Source organism: Aythya fuligula, chromosome 2 (assembly GCF_009819795.1).
Source record: "Aythya fuligula isolate bAytFul2 chromosome 2, bAytFul2.pri, whole genome shotgun sequence".
Taxonomy (NCBI): domain Eukaryota; kingdom Metazoa; phylum Chordata; class Aves; order Anseriformes; family Anatidae; genus Aythya; species Aythya fuligula.
Genome location: NC_045560.1, coordinates 84,014,347 through 84,037,484, shown reverse-complemented (window position 1 = coordinate 84,037,484; position 23,138 = coordinate 84,014,347). Strand labels below are relative to the sequence as shown.

The following is a 23,138-nucleotide window of genomic DNA, read 5'->3' as shown; positions in this document are numbered from 1 at the left end:
CTGGATAGAAGCTGTCAGCATGACACAGCTCTGCAAACACGGTGCGTAAGTTATGGTGACTTAGAGCTTTCCTAGTAGAAACTGAGACCGCAGCTCCAGCTGTGGGAAATCTACCCATCACTCTCCTGATCCAGAAAAGCTACAGCTTCCACCTGAGCAAGCTTTTTAGTGAACAAAGAGCTATTTGAGAAAAGAAGACAACAGTTTAAAGAGAAGTGCAACTCCTCTTACATTAGCAATTAATAAATGGACACGATGTTCCTGATCCGGCAAACAGCTGAACAAAAGCAACCCACACACCTTCAGTCCTTGTTTTACAAAATCTTGGGAAGCCCAGAACACAACGGGTGCTGCAGACTAGTTAAGCTGTCGCCCCAGGGAGGTTCAGTTAGCTGCAAAAGTTCCAGATCTTGCTTTTGAGGCCTTAGGAAATTTCCTAGGAAATGAATAGGGGCTTCTCATTGCTTTCATTGAGTGCAGGATCAGCCCACTGCAGAGGAGTTCCTGGGTGCCAGATCTCTGAGCTCTCGATGATAGAAGTTGTGTTACTGGCAGGGTTTGTCTGTCCACCTGCTTTGCCTTTCTGTTCAAACACAGCATAGGAACTAGCCTGAAACTCTTTCCAGAAACACTTAAATCCCTTGCTTAACTTGGTTTACCAGTTTTAATATTCTGTGCCTTCTGTCTCACTGATTTGTGGAAGCGTTTTGCATTTTTCAGGGTAAAAAACCTAGAGTATCTTCTCTAAAGATATTCTTTGTATTCTGAGCCAAATACACTAGCACCTTGAGACAGGGCATATTGTTTGATTTGGTCAATAAAGTTAATTGAGTCACTGCAGTTGCTGCAAGTTTTGCAGTTTTTGGCTTTGAATTGCCCAGAGAAACAGGCAATTTGGTCAGACACCGAGCAGCACAATAAAATCTGTGCACACAAGTATGCTTTTCAGCAATATAACTGAAGCTGGCACCCTGAAATCTGTCAATTTTGTCTATTTTGTATGCAACAGCCAAACTTGACAGCTTCCTTAGAGGCTGTTCAATTTAGATTTCACCATACAGGCATACAATGTCATCTTGGTAGAAGCTGCTTACCCACAATGGGGTGGGGCTTGGTGTTTTGATGTTTTTACTGATGCAGTCATATAGTTGGACTAAATCTATCAACTACTACTGTATTAGCAGTAAACATACATCACCTTCTTTCTCCATTAATACAAAAGATAATGCTCTTATTCTTTCTACCTCTCCTAATTTACTCTACTGTAAACATATAGCTCAAAAACATACCACAATTCAAACTATTTGGCTACACTGTTTCTCAAACAGTACGGTAAGTGCTGTTGCTTTTTCTTACATGCGATGTGATAGTTGTAATTTGCTTCTATCACAGTACTAAATTGTGCCTCTATATGCCACCAATTCTTTGAAAGTAATTGTATAGATACTTCAACACATAGGAAGAAATTGCTGATGATTAGGCACTGGGATTTTCCTGCACTTCAAAAAGGCTGTGCAACTGCAAGATACGGCAAAGTGCTGATCATATGCTGCCAGCTGTATGGTCACTCATTTTTACTAGCGTAAGTATTTTAGTAGGACAAAATAAAGATTCTATTGACCAGCTATGCTTATATTGCATAACTAGCTGATTCCTAGTACAATGTAAACTTTTGTAATTTTCCAGTTACAAAAACACTATTTTCCCACCAGTCATGACACACAGACATCCAGCAAAACAATCGGCCTACTATAGGCAAATTTAATAAATATTATGACTTTGTAAAGATTAGCACATCTTTCAACACACAGAAGAATCTTAAATTAACTATCTGAACACTTTGAATACAAGAAACTATTTATATAATGCTTGACAGCATATGTAAGGACTTATTAACAAATAGGAATATTGCAGAGACTGAACTTCAAGATTTTGTTAAGTCTATAGAAATTAGCTAATCCAGTGATTTTTAAATTACTTCCTGAAAGTATATACAGTCGGACTTTATGCTAAGAATATCCTGTAACCTACCTCAAAGGCTAGCCTACCCTATTTTCCACACCACAAGTTTATACTTATGGCCTCAGAAAATGTTCTTCTAAGCATGCAAGGTATTTAGTACCCAAGCATGCCTGGCATATAAGTACATTACTTGGCAAATTCGCATTGGCAGCCAACAGAATGTCCTTCAGGTAGCAGTATACTCTAAGGCCATACAGCATATAGATTATCTCATGCATGGAGCAACCCCCGAAAGTGCTTTTACATACACAGCATAAAGCCAGAAGGCAAAAAATGAGCCAGACATCATACAAACCTCTAAGAGATTATGGTGTGGTAAAGTTCATCCTCTACAATGCAGCCACCCACATGCCCAGAAGTCAGGCTATGCACACCTCAAGTGTGTGACTGCTTTACCTCAAGAAAAGCCTACTTTAGCTCATGTTTACTTCCACCTCTCAATGGGACAACTGAGTACCAGTCATTACTTGAAATGCCATCACATATGGTATCCCTGGGGCACCAAGGGTGACTGAAACTAATGGAAGTGAACAGTGGGAGTGACTCAGTAAGTGTCTTCCGTGCTCCCCAGACTGACACAAGTCAGAGATGAGGCATGCAGACAAACAGCATTTCAAGCAGAAGATCAGCATCAGCCAGTTTGAGATTTGGTGCATAAATTTCACATAGCTAAGTGATTTCCTTGTGCAAAACATACATAGCGTGGACTACACCTCCGTGAACCTTCCCTCACTTACATCTGAGTCTTAACCAGGACCTGAACTTTTCTTCCAGATGAAGCCTTAGCTCTCTTTGCTGAGATTACAAGTATCAGTTAGATCAGGCTTGAAAATCCACATAGTAAGAAGACTTTTGAGAACTAAGTCTGCAGGCTGATAGTTGCACTGTCAATATAGTCACACTGTAACCATACTTTTGTCATTTACTAAGCAGACACTTAAAAAAAAAAAAAAAAAGCTACAAGAAATTGTTTCAAAGGATCATCACCAGCATTGCAATCCATTTTTAAAAGGTTAGCGGGCTGGTGGGAATCATATGGTGCTCTCTACAGGCTGTCTGAAAACTAAGTATATGGTGCTACTGTCTACCAGCTGATTGGAAGTGATGAAGCCACCAAGTTTCAGTCAAGCTCCGTAAGTACCTAAGCACCACTCCTTCAGATACTCTTGTTGGCAATCTCATGAGGAAATTTGGGAGCCGAAGGGCTGGAAATCTGGTAACCTCCTCAGGGCACTGTGGGGAGGTGTAACAAGGAAAGATACAGCAGGAGAGCTTGCACAGGTTTGTTCAGCATGCAGAGGACTTCGCTCTCCAGAGCTGCCGGATCCAGCATTTTCTGCATGAATTCTTTGAAAATCAAATTCTCAGCTTCTTTTCACCACCACACATTTTTTTTAAAGGCATTTCTATGTTAAAATTAAAAACGGGGAAAAAAAACACATCTCCAAGTCTCTGGAATTTTAAACTCTAGGTGAATTTCCAGTTCATATAAAAGTTTTGGTCTAAAGTCTCTCAGCCCCCAGATTCAGGTAACCATGTGAAAGATGACAATTCTGGAAAAAAACACAAACCCAAGCCTTACCTTCTTGTAGAGACTTCTCAGGTCTCTGTACTGCCACATACTATTGAGGACCTGAGATGCTGCTTTCACCACTTTTGGCGAATGCCTGTTACATACATATATTAAAAAGAAAGAGAGAGAGAGAGAAAAAGGGTGAGAAAGAGACTGTTAAGTGCCAGACTCCATTTATCCAAATTTTCAAGTGCATTGCTATGGATTTAAACCCACAATTAAAGTTGTGTTATCAGTGTACCCTAAGATCTTATGTTGGTATCTTGGAGAGCAATGTGTTTTTAAGCAAGGGCAATACACATTATTTCTACAGTACTAATTATTCAGTGAGGAGGAAAATGTGTGTTGATCAGCACACTGAGAACAAGGATTCATGCTGAGAGCATAATTAGAGGAATGGGAGAGGTAGCAACATGAAAACTGTTGAGGAACCAACTGGCATTATATACATCTAAGATGTCCTGGTTACAATTTTGGTACAGAGGAGAAGAATTTAGAGCCAGAGTTTTTTCTTCTATAAATGGCCAAACTTAAGTCATGACAGTGTGCCCAAAGCATTAAGCATCTCTCAGCAGCGGCCAGAAAAAACACTAGATGGGTGATGAGCACCGCGTTTGAAGCTGCAGAGCAGTCAAGATGCAGAAATGCAACTGTTTATAAAAAGTTATGGCAAATTTCATCAGGATTCCCAGTTAGGATTTGTATCTTGCACACACCATGCTATTCATGAGGGAAATCTAATGTATGTCATGTTAAAAACCATGCATAACTTCATGCGATCTTCCTCTTCAAAAAGGTTTTAAAAGAGGCTCTAAGCTACTGTTTGAATCAGTTAGAGTCATTAGAGTCATATACTCTTCTTGGGATGTGTAATTTAAAAAAAAAAAAAAAAAGGAAACAACAGCAACATTTGAGTGTACTCAGCTCAGTGAAGAAGGGTTGCAAAGAAGGGGACCAGGAGGATAATACAGCCCATGCAGGGAGCATACACTGTGTACTTAAGCTCTCTTGCTGTACCACTAGTACATATAAGGCAGCTAGAAAACCTTGCAAAGGCCAAATTCTGAAGTGAAGATTGATGGGGTTTGGGGCTGACGTTGAGGAGATTCATATTTTCCTCAGAAAAGGTAAAAGGACTGCAAAACCAAAGAGAAAACCTGAAAACGTGCAGCATTTGTTACTGGTTTGGGCAGCAAGCCTTCTTAAGGGTGAGGCTCTGGTGCACTGTGACCCTTGAGATGGGACAATGGGAGGCTGACAGTAAAGCTGGTAACACAATGCTTATTTGGTGGATTTCCTCCCCGCCCCATTTCCCACCCAGAGTACAGCAATATATGGGTAATCGGTGAATAAATAGGAATTTGATAAACACTTTCAAGCATAATTGTTTTTATTATACTCCCAGCTGTACTGGCTAGTGGGGTGCTGGTAGCATGGAGTAGCCAGGAAAATAAATGTGCCAACCATACTGCAAGTACTGAGGAGAAACAGGAGCTAGGTGAAGACCTGAGTTTGGCCAATATGACCTTATGAACACCGTTCTGCTCATGCTGTCTCATGCTGGGAGCATACTAAAGCCCTGGGTGTATTCCAAAGGCTAATGGGGCCAGTCCAGCACTTCTGGCACTTGTACATTTGTGTCCTACAATGCCACCAGGATGCATGGCCAGACCAGTATCCTGCACTTGCAGGTACAGGTTCTTCATCCTAGACAAGAAAAATCCATGCTGAAGTGTTTTACTGTATTAAACTGAGGATACCAGAATTTGCTACCAGTCCAACAACTAGCAATTCTGTTTTTTAAACAATGAGTTACCTGTAAGAAAGCAAACTAAAGCAATGGTGCAAAATACCAAACATTTCTGAAAGCTGAAAAAATGAAACTTTCACTTAAGATGAGCATGATTATAGCTGTGAGTTGACAGGCTTTCTTGTTCTGTAACTGTGTAACATGTAACAGTAATAATGCAACTCAAAGTACTTTAAATGAGGGATAAATATCACAATTTTGGAGGGCATTTTAGAATTATTCAAAACTACCTGGGCTTTCAGTCAACATAGACATGTCTTTCAAAGGTATGAGTGATACTTAACAGAGAACTATACCATTAGATCCTCCTAAAACTGCCCATGATACTTCGAAAATCCCAGACTTAACAGGTATTAATAATCTATACCAGATAATGAACAGGTAGACAAATGTATTATTTTGAGGAGAGACACATTCAACTTAAGAGAAATGGATATGAACCTGCTTGCAATCTATACACTTGATCTGTCAAAAATAAATCAAAAATCTAAATAGATATAGTAATAATAAATAATGCAAATGTAAATAGATCAGCAGAGCATGGGGAGCTCCCACAACTTGAATCAAATACTTTGTTATGCTACTGCTTTTTACCTTTTACAATTAGCATGTGAGAATGTTTCAGTAATGAATTTGGTATGAAAAGAAAGAGTGACAATAGAGGAAAAGAAATGTGATTATATTGGCAATGCTCTGATCACATAGGAGAGCATAAGTTCTCATACCAAATGTAGGGTGCATAAATCTTTCCTTCAGGTTGTGGCCTGGCTTTGTGGGGCTCTTTTAGAGCTCTGATGCTGCAGTAGGCTGTGTGATGACAGCTTCGAGCAGGTGGACTGGACTGATGGGAGGTTTTGTACACTACAGTGAAGGCTTTTTGTTTTCAAACTGCCATAGTCCCATTGCACTATACTTCTGCGGGTTGACAAATATGAGAACCAGGCTATCTGTTTTAGGCAAAAGAAGGATAAAGAGTGAAATCTTCATGAAGAGTGCGTACATAGGAAAACAGACAAGATGAAACCATAGCTGCTCTGACAATGTCACAGTCGTGTAAGACTTTGCATGTTTTGGTGCCTCGCCAAGTAGCCTGCAGTTAGTTATCCTAATGCTCTCTCAGAAGCAAGGTGTTGACAAAATCCATGGATCTATTTTTCTACTACAGCCCACCCGACCAGCAAGCTGGTGGTGGCTGGGAAAAGGATGCTGTGAAGAGGGACAGTGACTATATAGTCTTCAGGCTCAGAGCAAGAGGAGCAGTAAGAGAACTATGGTGATGTCCCTTCCTTTCACAGGATCCCTCTACCTGCATGTCACCCCTTCTGCAGAGCACAGTCTGACAGCTCTGGTCCCTAATATTTAGCAGGATCTTCTGGAAGTGCTTTGAGGTAGCAGTTACTGGAGATAATTAGTCCTCCTTACACTGCACATACCTGCTGATGGTACATCAAAAATAAACCACAGCAGAGACTTTTGCTGTTGTCATTGTTTCTTGTCACCCTTCACACTGGGTACATGATTTTTGATGAAACTAAAGTATTCAACTCACGATTGCACAGAGGAGGCAAACACATTAAGGACTAGTTAGAACTACTGGAGATGTTAGAAAAGGTGCAAGATGATTTGCAAAACATACTTGTCTCCTTTACTCTTAGATATGCCAACCAGTTTCTCAATGCCGCCTGCGTCTCGTAAGGCCTTGGCATTCTCCATGTTTTTAGTGATGACTTCATGCAGAGTGCAGCAAATGGCAGTAACGGTGTCATCAGACATGGCCTTGCTTGCTGAGCTGTTGCTGTTGTTAGCGCCTGGCAGTCGGTGGACCAGATCCCTCATGGCATACTTGCCTTTGTTGAAAGAAAACGAAGGGAGAATTCAGTAGATACAGTAAAAAAGGGTGACGGTACAGGGAAAACATGCAAGACTGTATTAGCACCATTTTCATCATTGCATGTAATCTAATTGGCTACTGATACTGTTTTGGAGCAAGCCACATTTTTACAATTGCATGTTCAAGCATTTCACACCTTAGGGCCTCTGTTAATATTTCCATATTGCATGAGTTGGAGACTTCAGATATGGGCTACATCATGTCCTTATGAGAATGAAACAACGATAATAAAGACTAAGTATATGTATAAAGACAACCTGAACACCGTAACTTACAGAGCTTGTCAAGTCCTCATCTCCCACCACAGCACTCATCACACAACTAATTATAAATAAAATGTGCGTCAGTTCTTAAAAATGCTACAGTGAATGCAAAGCCAATGAAATTGTTGTTTGAGAAGAAGCCTTCTCTGAAGGGCCAGTTTCACTGTACAAGGTCAATTCTATACTATGTGCAGCAATTTAACTATGTTTATTGGTGTTCCTATGACTTTACCAGTTATACAATGCCACACTGCACCAACCATAGTGCAGAGATGACACTGGTTTTCCACACGTCCTTAGTTGCATGCATGGTACTGATCACAAAGGGTGCCTTCCTGACATATATTCCTGTCTGATATTTAGTAAGGAGCTATTTTATGTGACACTAGCTTCCAGAACTTAAAATTCCAAAATGAAAGGAGCAATACATTTTTAAGATGGTCATGCTAAACTGAAGACACAGAAAAGAAATACTGCTGATTACTCCAACTTCTTCATGTTTAAATGAACACAGATTATTTTCTTAAAATTGCACCTGAAAGTCATATAGTGCTTGAGAAAATGACAGATGAGAAGCTTCTGAGGATTTATTTATATGGATGTATGAAGGTAGGGCAGGGTTGACACTGGCAGCAGAACGCTCCAGCACAGCTTTATGAAGTGCCTCATGCACTGCTAGGATGTTACTGTTGTGGGAAAATGGCAGCTCAGTCTTTCATCGTGTTGAAAACAAGAACGGAGAGGGTGAGAGCCTGATGAAGTTGCAGCTGAGGTCAGTGAAACAACTCTGAGTCACCTTCAGTGCAGCTGTGCTAGGAATTTGCATATAGCAATCATCATAAGAGTACATCATTCAGGATGGAAAAGACAGGAAAATTGGGAAAAATAAATGTAATTAGTAATCTAATCTACATCATGTTTTATGAACGACATAATCAGGTATGATTATTGTATATAATATGATAATTTAATCAGATTTTTTGGATAACTTTTAAAAGTTCTGATAAATTAGTATATATGAGTACTTAATTCTGAAGTCATGAATTCCATTGTGTGTCCATATTTGAAAACAGAGGTAAGAGGTAAATCACATCTTTTACCTGTCAAATACTATATTTTTATTTTCTCACAATTTTGCCTGCTGTAGAAGAAATATAGCTAGTCATTTCAAACGATATTCATAGTAGAGATGAAAACCAAAATCCTTGTACTGTAATGTTAAACTTAGAGGCTATCAAGTTGATTTCTGTGGTAATGTGAAATCTTAGAAACTACTCACTTTATATCATGCAAAAGCATTATAAAATCATAACATCACCAACAAAATGTGTGCAGTGGGATTTGAATCTTACCAGTGAGTGTGCTGCAATTCAGATACAAATCTTGTTCTCAGATATTTTTATTTCTTTGCATTTAGTACTTAATCAGTCGTTTGCACTATTAGCTTTTCAGGAATACTATGTTAGTATCAGATGCAGTACAGGTGTTAACACCAATTTCTCTTTCAGGAATAGTTTGTTTGAGCAAACTGCAATTCTTTTTTTGCCCTACAAATATAAGAAATACTGTTCAAGAACAGCCTGTAATGCTATTTACATCTGCATCTGTTTGTTGTATGTAGCATGAATACATTAATAGTTGTTTATTGCTCTTGGTGATTACTTCAGTCTGCAACATATATTAAATCAAGCTTGCATATAAAAATAAACAAACAAAACCAAATAAACATTCAAAAACCCCACAACAAACCAAAACTATGATTTATTGTAGCTGTTACTCTTTTAAATGCAGAGTCTACCCCCGGCCAGTACATCAGTGAGACTCCCTGCTTTACACAGTTATACCTTCCCAGAAGGGACCCATCTTCCTTTCTCCTGTAAAGTGCAGGAGTATATTGCAGCCTGAGTCCCCTGGCAGAACTGCACAGTAATCCCATTAGCAGCCAACAACTGTGTCCCTTAGCACTGGGTATAAGAAAAGCTGGATGGTTGCTGCAAGAAGATTTCTCCCTGGAACTGGCCTTGTATCCCAGACAGCAACATTCATACCGGTACACATGCCTAGACACACAAGTTTCTCCTTACAATAAATTAAGGCTTTGAAGCTGTCAGGAAAAAATCAGTAGGAAATCTAAAATAAACAATCAAACATGGTATAAGCATTCTGGACGTGTTACTGCTCAACAGCTCTAATATTTCTGCCATGCACACAATTAACTTTGCCCTGAGAAGACCAAATCAGTATTAGCTACATCAAACCAGCAGACCAGGCTTTCTGTAGTTAATGTGTGACAGTGGGACAGTACAGCGTCCCTTATTCTGAGCAGCTCTAGTGTTTCCATCTCCAACAGAGCTGCTCGCATGTCCAGGTAAAGCAACTGACTTCAAGAACAGAAATCACTGCTCAAACTGTCCTTCCATACACTCACCAGAAAATGGTGGCAAAACAGATAGAAGGTCAGGGAAGTGGCTGTGTTTTAAGGTCGATCTATAAAGGCACTATTCACATGGTCTTAAAATCTATTAACAAGTGTAACTGTTAACTGTTTGAAAATACGTGGGACAAAAAAAAAAAGCCTTAGCCATACAAAACATGTAATTAATTAAATTTAATTCAAAGCCTCTGAACTTATATTGAAAAAGCAGCACCTTTGCTCTAATACAGTTACATCGTGTAAAGTGAAAGTTAAGGACTTAACACTGTAGAAAATATTCCACAGTAACTTGTTGCATTTCAAGTGTGTTTTCTAAAACTATAGATCTAGTTAATTAAAAAATTACTGTGCAACATTCACATATTTTTTTTTTTCTCCATTTATCAGTTACCTTTTTTTATTTCAGTTATGTTCCTGCTGCTTTAAAAGAGGCTTGTAGCAAACTCAAGTTTTTTAGCATTACCTATAAAAGAAATCCTATGCTAGTTTAGAGTGGTGCAAATGTTGAGCAAAGCTAATGAAAGCAAAGCTACAGCTATATCAGCCCAACACAGCTGACAACAACTGTAAGCCTTGACTTTGGCATTACTGCACATTACATTTGCAGTGCTTGAATTTGGAATTCTTTTTCAACACTAAGAACAGTTTTTGAAACCCAACTTAAATGTGTGATGGACACTAGCCTTATAATGTCTGCAAAGTTTTGTCTAGCTCTACCAGGAGGAGGACTGGGGAATTCAACCTGTGGCTCAAGAAACTTCCCTGAGCTGAAGGAGTGGGAACTCATGACGGTCCTGGGGAAGAGAGGAAGATGTGTGTGAGAATGGTATTAAAAACAAATGGCATTGTTAATTTTTGTCAGGATTCATATAGAACGGCTTTGCTCTACAAATAAATTGATTTTTTTTTTTTTAATTTGAGCAACATTACACATTATAAGACCCAAAATAGATTCAGTACTTTTAAAGAGGATTTGCATAACATGATTAAACTTAATCACTAGCTTGACAAGGGAAAAAGAAATCATGCTTATTTGTTCCATTTCACTTGTAAAAGAAAGAAAGAAAATATTAAACAGACATAATTTGAGGGCACTGCCACAGGAAAGGGATTGCTTCATAGGAGTTTGGGAGAGCGTTTATCTGACACTACAAACTTTCAAGTTATTTTTCTAAGATAAAACTCCAGTCACTGTTTTATATGGAGAGCAGGATTCTTTCTGGAGCATATACTGCGATGTAAAATGGTAACGTTTGCTTACTAAACACACCAGCAATACAGATTTAACGTACTTCCTTTGCATATAAGGTCTCATTAGCACCTTAGTACATGCATCTATTTCTTAATTCAGGAAATTTTCTCTTCATATGATCAGACTGATAGCTGTCCTGAGAAGGATTTTGCCTACAGAGAAAATCAGTAGAAGTAACTATTCTTCTGGTAGATTTAACAAGAGCAAAATTATTGTAGAAAAGGTTCCACTTCTGGAACTATTTCCCTACTGCTCCTTGAGACAAATTCACTGCTGATGTAACCCCACTGACTTCATTTCCATTTCACTCATCTCTGCAAAATGACTTTGACACATTGGCGTATTCCTTATATAGTTGTGGCATGGTTCCTGGTTTGAGAGAACGAGACTAGGAAAATTAATATATTGAAAACACAAGAAACCTCAAACATATTAATTCAAACTAAGAACCCTGTCGTAGAGGTAGAGCCTGCTCTAATATAAGTAATACATCATGATTTTTCCCCCCTCAAAGTTTCCCATGAATTCACACCCTGTAGCTAGATAATAAAACTCAGCAAAATGGCACCATATTTTATTGAATCATAGAATCATTCAGGTTGGAAAATACCTCTAAGATCATCTAGTCCAACCTTTAATTGCAGTTAATTGTAGCACTGCAATGCTACACATACCCTATCCCAGAACTACAGTATTGGAATGCTGCAATATAGAAAATTTTGTTCTCTCAGTTCTAACATGTACACTATTTCAATTTCCAGATATTCATGCTTTTGTGCATTTTCATCATCCACATCCATTTTTAAGATTATTCAGGCTCGGTATTTCACAGCCTTTTTGGAAAGATTATTGGGAGAGGTTTTATTGTTACTTTCAATCAATATTTAATAAATGTGCCCAAACAGTCTATTTAATTATTATGGAACAAATTCTGATCATGAATCTGTGTATTCGACTGACATTCTAATAAATTAGAGTGTATCCATCACATGATAGCAGTGGCAAAAATACCACTACTGTGTTTGATAAATAGTTCATCTGCATACTATGCTTTCTCTTGTCAGATACTGTCATTACCTGAATTAGTGTAGCCCTGAAAGTGCCTAGAGTTCCAGATGAATCTTGTCCCTGTCCTGAACAGTGGAGATCTCGAATATAGTGAGGTGCAAGAGGGAGGTGTCGCAAACCAAGCAGGCAGGAAGAGCCCACACAGAAATGATGATGGTCAGTACGATGTGTAGCAAACTCTGGGCTCAGATTGCCAGTAAAAGGGATTTTGTAGGCACCAGAGCAGCAGTGAAATCACACATGATTTAAGAGGACAAAGGTTTATTGGTTTTCATAGGCAGATTTTCTACTGCCAGGGAAACATTTAGGGGAAAAATATCAAGACTCTAAAGGCAAGCTAAGTTAAGAGATAAGAAATGCTGGCAGAGGGGGCCTTAGGGCCAAACATATGTAGTAATTTGTGGGACAGAAGAGGAAGCAAATCCTGAAGATGAAGGGTAATTCTTCTTCCTATTACTGCTGTGCATGAAGTGCTATTGGATGAGGGAAGTGGAAAAAGTCCTGAGCAGCGAGACTGAAAAGCATGAACCCAAAAAGCATGGGCCCCATCACTTCTAGCAAGTGTCAGAGAACTGAGGTATTTGGATCGTTTTTGGACTAAGGCATAAAAGGAAAGCTAAAACCATCTTCAGGCAAGCTGGGGGAAATTTATGAGTCCAAATACAGAGAGCTAATGTGATTTCAGGTGCCCCTGGACACCTGAGATGTCTGCACAGAATGAGTAGACCTACAGAAGATTAACAGCCTTCTGGAAGGGCAGCTAGAGACAAGGTAGGATACTCTACTGTCTTTAATGTTTAATGCTTATCTTTAGGCTCTCTCGAATCTCACTCCTAATGCTTGGTCAGAAATGCTTTTTAGGTACTCAAGTTCTACCATCTTATGTTAGGAATGCACACAAGTATTTGTAATCTCTGGCACTCCAGAGCAAATGCATATTAAGGCATTTAACTTCTTAAAGCTAATTGATTATAGTACTGCAATTATCCCTATCAAGAAAACAAAACAAAACAAAAAACAAAAACAAAAACAAAAATAAATAAAATCTTTGTTCCATCATTTTTAAAGGACGTAGTGATGATTTAAGTGCTACAGGATCAGGCACTTAGAATGGTTTGAGTGAGCACCCCAGACATGCATGGGCCAGAGCCACTGCTTTAGCTGCTTCATATTAAGCTTGGCCTGCCAATTAAGTTGGGATAAAAGGTGCTTTGAGCTAGAGTACAATGCTGAATTTCACCTCCTTGCAAGTTTATCTGAAGTTATTTCAAAACTCTGTGGAAATAAATTATTTTTGGGGAAGACAGAAAGAATAAAAAACATTACACACACACACACCCTCCTCCTGTGCCACCAAGAACCCAGGTGCACTTTGCTCACGGCTGCTGAGACGGAACAAAAGATCAGGTGGAGGTCTCAGATTCTCTCTTCCCCTCAGAAGCATGATACACACTTTTCACTTTTCCACCACTTCTGATGACAGGCGGCAAGATTTCAAGATATAAGACATATTCAGGATGGCCCACAACAAAGAGGAACAATACCCTTCCTGACGCATTGTACCATTCATTGGTTTTCTTTTTTTAGTGTCTTTTCATCAAGAATAAATTCAGCCATAGGTAGTATAGCATATAAAGCCCTACAGGGAGCAGGAACATTAATCTTTGATAGTTTCAGGCAAGAAACCCTCAAACTGTCATAGAGTGATGAAAGCACATGAACCACCAATATCTGTGTTGGCAATGGCAATTGAGATTTGCTTGTAAAAGAATCAAATACCTAACAGAGTAACCAATATAGAAGCTTTTATCTTTTTTTTAAAAAAAGATTAGCGATGCTGGTTCTACCTTTTCCAAGGGAAAGGTATGGCATGAAGAGAACTAGGAATGACAAAGAGCACAGCCATAAGAAGGATGGAAGAGAAGTATGTATAGAAGCCAGTAGCACCGGACAAAGAAAAAAGAGAGGCATTGTGGTAATTTCACCCTGAACATGCCATGGGAAATCACAACGGGGTGCAATGCAATCACAGCTTTTCAACAAATTGCTTTCTTAGATCCATGATCCTTGATAGATTTTCTTTCATGTTGCAGCATTTTAACCCAGCCACCTTTCTCCTTTAGCTTCCCTGTTACCAGAAACCTAACTTTTCTATTTCATGTATTTCTTGCCTCCCTCTGGCTGATCATTTTTCTTGCTTTCAACTCACCTTTTCAGGGCTGCCCCTTCTCCCCTCTATTACATGACTGATATTTTTCTTACTTGAACTGTACTCCTCAGCCCTTTGGTTCTTAACCACTAAGCTTTCCTGTTCCTTTGCTGTCTCTTGCATAGTTGATATTTAAGTGTATATCTCTGCATCTACCCTGTCTGCCAGGCTTTTCCATTCTCTCCTCATATTGGTTTAAACCACCTCCAGCTTGATGCTGAGCTATATCCTGATTATTTTTTTTCATGCCCAATACCTTCCTTTACCTGCTACTCTTTGGTGTTGTGAAAGACAGCTAAGCAGCCTGTCTCTCCTCACCCTTGTGCTGGAGAGGTGACCTTACCAGCAAACAAACCATCATACACGGGCATTCCAGCTCTAGGTGTGTTCTCTGACTTGCAGCCTGGTTTTGGAAGATGAATTTGGGAAGATGTGTAGGGTAATTTGTTGACTGTCTCACCCACACCGAGACTATAAAAATGAGTCAGTTCAAGTCTAGCTTGTCCTGCTTAATTACATGTTGACCTGATATGTCAAACAACTACAGAAGGAGAAAAAATCTCCACCAAGAAGCTTCTATTTGTTAACTTAAGCAGCAAAGGAAACAGCGTTTTTTACGGTAAACTGTCACAAACTCATAGATATTGCTGCTTTTGTTGTTGTTCCCCCTCTCCTGGACACAAAAAAAAAAAAAGAAAAAGAAAAGATTTGCATGTAGCTTTGGCCATCTTCCTTACAGTCTTAGCTTTACCAGTTGAATAGGAACAGAAATGACAGACACGGAATTCATTGTTCTTGGATGCAAGGAATTTCATTGCTTGGGTATGCTGGACTTTTATATCCTGAATGAATGGAGTCCATGTGGACAATCACTCAAGTAATTTGTCTTAATTCATTTTGTTTGCATTTCTTGTCAGGCCTGCAAACTCAAAAAGGCAAGGCAAGGAGTTGTTTGCCAACCTTTTGACCCAGGTAGGGCAAATATAGATAATTAATTTGCTCCTTTACACACCAACAGATTTATTTCTCTTGTTTAGATTGCACTGTCATCTTTCTTTTCATCTTTCCACTAGCCCAAGTTAAAAAAGATTCTGCAGAGGAGTGATTCTTCAGTTAATTGCTGCAGGCTAAGTTTTCTGATTACTTGAGCTGGTTTTAGCCCCTTGCTATCCTCTTCCCTGCTCCCTGCTGAGAATACAGCTTTTGAAAGGCTGAATTTGAAAAAAAAAAAAAAAAAGTAAAAAAGTAGTTGTTTAATTAATGTTATGATTAATCAGTATTTCTAGTCCTTTGAAGAGGAAAAGTGCCATGTGAGTGTTGAGTGGAATTTCAGTTTTATCTGTATTATTTTCTGAGATAGGATAATACTTTTTTAATAGTCTGTTTCAGGGGACTTTAAATTAGGCCATAATGAAGAAGTAAGAATGTAATCTATTTTTGGAAAAATAAGTTTAGGTTTCAAGATCTATGCCCTGATCCACCACCCATTGAAATTAATGAGCCTGTCTACCAATGTCAGAAGTTATTAAACTGGATTCATAAAGCAGCAGCTTTTCTACTTTTGTTTTTACTTTGTGCACAAAACAGACAAAGATTCTGACAGGAGACCAATGTAACCAGGGTGAATTTCACCTAGATTTTGCTCTGCTTTAACATTTCATGCAGGAACAGCTATAATAGTATTTGCTGCTATTTTTCTTCTTCTTCACTTGTTCTAGAATATTACTTGGAACTCATGAAAAAATCTGTCCAAAAAGTCTGAAAGACTTTTTACATTACATTACATTTATATTACTTTTGCGTGCCTTTATATGCAGATACTATATGTCATGGTGATATGTACAGAAATTCTTCCACTGTTTAGAGATTTATGTGAAAACAGTAACAGAAATAAAAACAAAATGAAACCTCGTGATATATTCTGGCATTAAAAATTAAATACAACGTGTAGATGAAAACATGTTAGCTCAATAAATATATATATCTTTGTAAAATGATAGTGTTTTTTGAAAATAATTCTTCAAACAAATAACAAAACCACTCCAGGTCATATCGCAATGTCCATATATTCCTTAATTACTGCAATGTTCAAACACTTCTTAAATAATCACAAAGAAAATTCTACCTGGAGCAGTTAAGATAATTAATCTGTATGGAGGCAAAATAACAACACCTAGAATACATATCAATATTTCATATTACTTTAGTGTGCACAATACAATAATTTTTACTTAATGAGAAAACCCTAGTTAATGCTACCTTCACAGATGTAAATGTCTGGGAGAAGGGCAGAAAGGAAAAGAAAAAGAACACGTAAAAACTGTCAAGAGGAGAAGTCCTAACTGTTTAAAAAATATTTTAAAAAGCTTCAAACATAATTTATATCCACGAAAGAGTACGATCTACTGAAGTATTTGCTTTTGTTTTGCAATTTTAAAATTGTTAGCAAAGACTTCATGTAGCCACATTGTTTGTGTGTTGAACTGCTACTTAATGTAACTAAAGCAGACCATAGAAAGGTCTGCCATAGTAATAAAGTTACAGATACATTTATTAGAAATGGGGTCATGTAGAAAGTGGACAGGTATTCGCTTTTGCTAGGTATTTTGTAGAGGTCAACTCAATTTGCAGATAATAATAATGTTCTGACTCAGTGTAATCCTGTTCTTGACAGGCTGCTTTGTGTTCTTTAGAACTCAGCAATTTGAAAACTGTAAATTATATTGTAGTTTTATATGTTAATTCACTTGAAACTACTACATGTTAAAGACTCAATACAGCAGATACGCAAGAAAGAATGCTGTAGAATTAAACTCTGTGTTCTCATGGTAAGGACGAAAATGAATCTGATAGCCTTCCTTATCTAGTTCATATTATATTATATTTTGTTTGGACTATGACAGGACCAATTTCTACATTTCACATGGGAAAAAAAGAAAAAATAAAAGAAAAAAAAAAGGAAAAAAAAGCATCCTCAGCTCTTCCTAGTTGTGCAGGTCATTAATAGCTGTGTTTGAAGAACTTGTGACAAATGAATCCCAGGCCAGGCTCCTCTGCTGGAGTACAGCTCTACCAGAGCACAGTCCTGCTTGTGCTTCCTCAGGAGGCAGGAGCCAGAGGGGTGACAATCTTACTTGTCTGTGGGCTGTGCTACTGCTGTTCGTTTCAAGGTAACAGCTTCAGATGGCTCCTTCAGGTGAGCTGGTGATCAAGTATTTTCTCTTGTGGCCCCTGGAGAAACCTCAGCTCCAGACATCCTGTGAGTCTGCTCGATGTCACTAAGTTACTGCTCTTTTTAACCTGAGTCACAGCTGCTCACTTTCATTTGAGTAACACATGGAAGGAAGAGATGCAGCTGCCTACAGGGCAAGGCCATACCTTACCTTCCATCTGTGCATTCTTGGAGATCAAGCTGGATGGAGATCTGCTTAAGGCAAAGCCCACAACCACTTATATCCTCCAAGTTATCCTCCCAAACCTCTGCAACCTTGGCTGATTTCTGCTTCTTCCAAAAAGAAAAGGGCAATTAGGCAAGTCTTCCAAAAGTAGTTGTGTCCTCTCTCCAGACTTGGGGGAAAAGAAGAATTTGCCAGAGACCATCTGGCTCCCTAACTCCATGTGCCCTATCCAAAACAATCAGAGTGCTCTGAAAGACATCAGGGGAGTCAGAGTGAAAGATTTACATGTACTCAGCAGCCTCTCCAGTGACAGATGGCTGAATATAAACTACAATCCATACTGCAGGGAAAGGATGGGAGTTCAGGTTTGAGGAGCTAGAAAAGACTAAACAATAACAACAAATAGAAGAACTCAGAAGAAAAATAAATGCTTTCAGTTAGAACAGGCGAGAATTCAGATGCAATGCAGACCTCCTAACCAGTGGAGATTCAGAGGGCAACATTCCCAAAGGCAAACTATTTCTTCTTGATAGACTGCTCCACTGCAAATGATGAATTACAATTGCATAATATAATGTTCCTTCTGTGAGAGCAACCCTCAAGCAGTGTCACCTTCAGAAATTTTGCACACAAATATATGACTTTGCATATACTCATGCTAATCATATGCATTTTCTTCTAATTAAAATTAGCACTCTGATTATTTGCTAGAATAACCCTGAGTTATGAAATCCAAATAATGTATAAAACATATTGCTCTAAGAGCACCGTGAGTAGCACACAATCTAACAGGTCCTGTAACTTTTCTCCTAAGAGGAATAAGTCATGAGGCGATTTATTTTTCTCACGTTACATCAAAGAATGAGTGAACTCTGAGTGATAACCCTATACATTCTTTTGGTACACTGAGCTGAATTACTGCCTTATACTGCAAAATCTGCAAACTTGGTCTAGGAGGTTATTCTCCTTCTTGGGATTGCTGAAGATTTCTCAAGATTTTGAGAAGAAAAGGAAATTCAGAGCCTGTATCTTGAATAACATGCAAGGACAGCTATAAATTACCAGCGTCATTCACTGATTAATTAAATGACTATGTTCCTTATGTCAGAAAGACTAGTCCAACTCCATTGCTGTTCCCCAAAGGGCTAAGTCTATAAAACAGAGTTGCATGAATGAGGTGCCTAGCTTAGTCATACTTGGCTGTGGACACTGATGCTTCTGGTAGAAAAATGAAACAAAACTCAGTGAAAATCATTTCCATACAAACCCCGGAATCACAGAACACTTAAAGGTTGGCAGGGTCCCTGGAGGCTATCTAGTCCAATTCCTCTACTCAGAGCAAGGTCAGGTTGGCATTTTTTTTATATTCTGATGGAATTTGCTGTATTTGAAATTGTACCTATGACCGCTTGTCCTGTCAGTGGGCATCACAAAAAAGTGTTTGGCTTTGCCCATTTTACACCCTCCCATCAGGTGTACTATATACATTGATGAGATCCCCCCGAATCTCTTTTTTTCCAAGTTGAACAGTCCCATGTCTCAGCTCTTCCTCACAGGAGAGATGTTCCAGGCCCTTCATCTCCACAGCTCCTTGTTGGACTCTCCAGTATGTCCATGTCTCTCTTGTTCTGGGAGATGCAGGCCTGGACCCTGCACTCCACGTGTGGCCTCACCAGTGTTGAGTAGAGGGGAAGGATCACCTCCTTCCACCTGCTGGCAACGCTTCTCATGCAGCCCAGGAGGCTGTTGGCCTTTTTTCATGTTGGGGCTCATGGCTGAGTCATAGATTTATTCAGATTTTTCTTGGCAGTTAAGGTGACGGCAGTGTAGTCACAATAGTGACTGTGAGACCACATTTGTTCGTATCCTAACCCTCACCACTAACCCCAAGACTAATTTACAACTCTTAGCCCTACTCCTACCTTATACCCCAATTCTGTTCCCTGACTGCAATACCACAAAGCTTAAGTCCAAACCCATAACAAAAACACAATAATGAAAAATGTGGTAGAAGAAGAAAATTAATTGCCACAAGAAGTGTTGATAATTGCCAAAAATACGTCATACTTTTTTTGGCATGATCTTGCTCTCCTAAAGCTGAGCAGGAGCAGTGAGGTGAGGCTTCATTTATCACTGTCTGAAACATTAGTTTTCACTGTGTAAGAAAATTGAAGTTTTTGCTCCTGTTAGCCATGTTATTTCTGTGGTACAATCTGGTTCCCAGATTACTTGACTTAGCTGAAATACTCAACAAAAATTCCTGCTTACGAACTAAATCCAGTGTAAAGCAGCTGAAGGATAGTGATGGATCTGATGCAAGGCACTGGTCTTCCATTTGACAATTATGCTAAATATTTAAACGGCATCACTAAACTCAATGTCTCTTAAATATCATAAGAGCCATTAAAAAATGGCTTCTAAAAATTCCACTCAGATAAATGACAATTTTGTAAAACAAAAACAAAAAAAAAAAAAAAGAGGAAAGGAAAGAATGTTTTTATTGGCATAACATGACCATATACATGGCAAAAATACTATCAGCTTTTGAGTGAAATGCAGTAACAGCAATATTATGCAGCCATGCATTCCTTTAAATATGAGCTCCTTATCAGATATAATCAGCAATACAAAAATATTTGCTGTAATGTTGTATCAAATTCATAGCAGAAAAACTACGCCGAACAGATTATCTTTTAAAATCATTAATATAAAGCACACTCTTACCAATTATATTGGATATTTCTTAGCTTTCGGATTCATTGACATGCATATTCTTATCTTTGAAAATGTTTGAAATACGTCCTTAGTACATATTTATTTCAAATATTAAAAGTAAACATCCCTGAGACTATCTTGGAACCCGTCCCGCTTCTAAGCTATGAAATCCTCTTCTGAAAACAAATTAAAGTAGATAAATCTGTCACTTATGTTCAAGTTCTCTTTGTCCTGGAATTATCTTTCCTTTCAGAGATTGAGTTAAATAATGCTCTCCTTGTAATTCATGGAAGTATTTGGTTTTAGATCCCCAAACACCTGAAAAAATGTTTATATTAATATCAAGTACATTTCATGATTATATCTAGAATCAGAATAATTGAGGTTGGAAAGGACACCTGGAGATTGTGTAGTCTGGCTCCCTTGTTCAAACCAATGTAATGCAAAAACATAAAACACAAAGCTGCATATTAATAGGTGGAGACTGTTAAAGTAAAACACGTATTTTATCTGATATAATTGACATAGGACATAGCAAAAGGACCGGATGTCCTTTTGTTGCTCTCCTTCTGAAAAGGCTAATATTCCTAATGAAATAAATATTTACATATGATGAATACCTCTCTTCATGTGTGCACATGTATGTTTAGTCTCTTCTTCCAGTACAACATTTAAGGAGAATTTTTCATACATAAAGACACAATGGACTGAATTCTTTCTGATGTAAACATATTCTGGGAAATGAATGAATAAAGTGAGTGTGAGTGGAAAGATTAGCTAATACAAACCAGAAAGTATGTATTTATTTATAGAACTGTGGTGGAAAGTAAGAATGGTTTCTATGTATTGATAAACACACATACTACTGTGGAGTCACAAGTGTCCATTAGACCTAAATCTTTCTTCAGCAGAAACCACTAGTACATTAAGATTTTAAATTATTCAGTGTTTTAGCTAGTCCAAAAAACCCTATGCTTATTTTCTCCTGTCATAGCAGTTGAAATTTGATGCTAACTATCAAACATTTTGTAATCTGGGAGAAAAGTGGGCATAACGTCCCTGGAAGGAACACAGTGCTAGAGCAGCTGCAGTTTACTCTCATGAAGTTATTCTTGCAGGTGTACAGCCTGCAGGAATGAAGAAAAAACAAACAAACAAAAAAAAAACTCAGAAACAAAGAACAGACTATTCAAAATCACAACAGCAGTAACATGATGTGCCTTATAATTTTTTATTTATTTTTTAAACTGCTGGTGCTTTGCACCTATTGAAATGTAAAAGCAGCAGAAAAATACAGTATGTTTGTGCATTTCGTAGGTAAGAGACATATTCTATAGCAGATAGCCTCATGGAGGACAGCCTGTGGATTTCACTTCTGTTGACACTAGTAGCACCTACAAGAGTAGTGTCACATCACATTCTCATGAGAAAGCTAACAGCAATTGCTGCAAATGAGATGAAAAATGTTTGGATCCTGCTACTCAGAAGAGTTATCAGTTGTTTGTCATTAAAATAGAAGCATGTAGCAAATGGATTCTGTCAAAAATGTATGAAAAACTCTGCAGACCATCTTCTATCCTGGGCCTATATCTATCCAGTATCACAGTCAGTAGTATAGATGGTGAAAGAGAGGACAGGGGCTGGAAAAAATGTTTGAGGACTGGTTTAGAATTCAGTTATTTTGATTTAGGAAGACAGAATTCTTTAAAGGCAAATGGAGAATATTAAACACAGGAGATGATTATCTGCAGAAATACAGAACAAAGCATAACCTATGGAGAAATAATTCTGTGGAAAGGATCAGGAACTCTGAAAGGATCACAAGATAGACAGGCAGGCATTGTAACATCAGTTGCTGTGAAAGACAGCTATGCAGGAGTCTATGAACAGCTACAGCTGGCAGAACATATAGGTAACATTTTCCTTTGTGCAGAGCCCTGTGGAGGAGTACCACAACCAGTGTGAATGCTGAACTTCTGGGAAGATACAGACCCACATGAGTAAGTCCAAATGAAAGCAAGAAGAATGTCTAGGAATACAGACCAAATTAACTGCTGGTATCTTAGATTAAATAATACATTCAGCTACTCTACCTCGTCAATCTGTAAAAAAGGTAATGTAAGTTGCATCACCCTTACTGACTGTCTTCATGAATGAATAGACATATGGCAGAGGTTTCCACTAGAGGCTGCAGATCATCAAGAGAAGACAGAAGAAGCCGAGTCCCCAAATATACGACCCCATTCTATGTTCTGAATTGGGTCTTCAAATGGTCTACTTAAAGAACTTGAAGAAAGAGAATTGTGCACCGTATCCAAATCAAAAGATTTTAAATAAATGGTTCAGTTTGTACTTTTTGTGGTTTCTGAACTACACTTGCAAGCTTCCATTTTCTGGCCTTTAAAAATATTCAGATGAAGTATTGGACCTCTTAGGTCCAGTAGCTGGAGTCTTGGAAGCAACCCAGTTTAAGCAGACATTCTTAGGTACAAGATAAGCAGAG

At 38.4% G+C, this 23,138-nt stretch overlaps 1 protein-coding gene across 7 annotated transcripts in view; it reads right to left on the bottom strand.

Moving 5' to 3' along the window:
- The window catches only part of CTNND2 (catenin delta 2), a 641,797-nt gene that overhangs the window by 32,707 nt on the left and 585,952 nt on the right, over positions 1–23,138 (bottom strand). For all 7 annotated transcript variants that reach the window (XM_032182073.1, XM_032182078.1, XM_032182072.1 and 4 more), the window contains 2 exons: positions 7,042–7,252; positions 3,605–3,689 (listed from right to left, as the gene is read on the bottom strand). In XM_032182073.1, the coding sequence (XP_032037964.1) occupies positions 3,605–3,689; positions 7,042–7,252 (296 nt within the window). The remainder of the gene's footprint in view (positions 1–3,604; positions 3,690–7,041; positions 7,253–23,138) is intronic.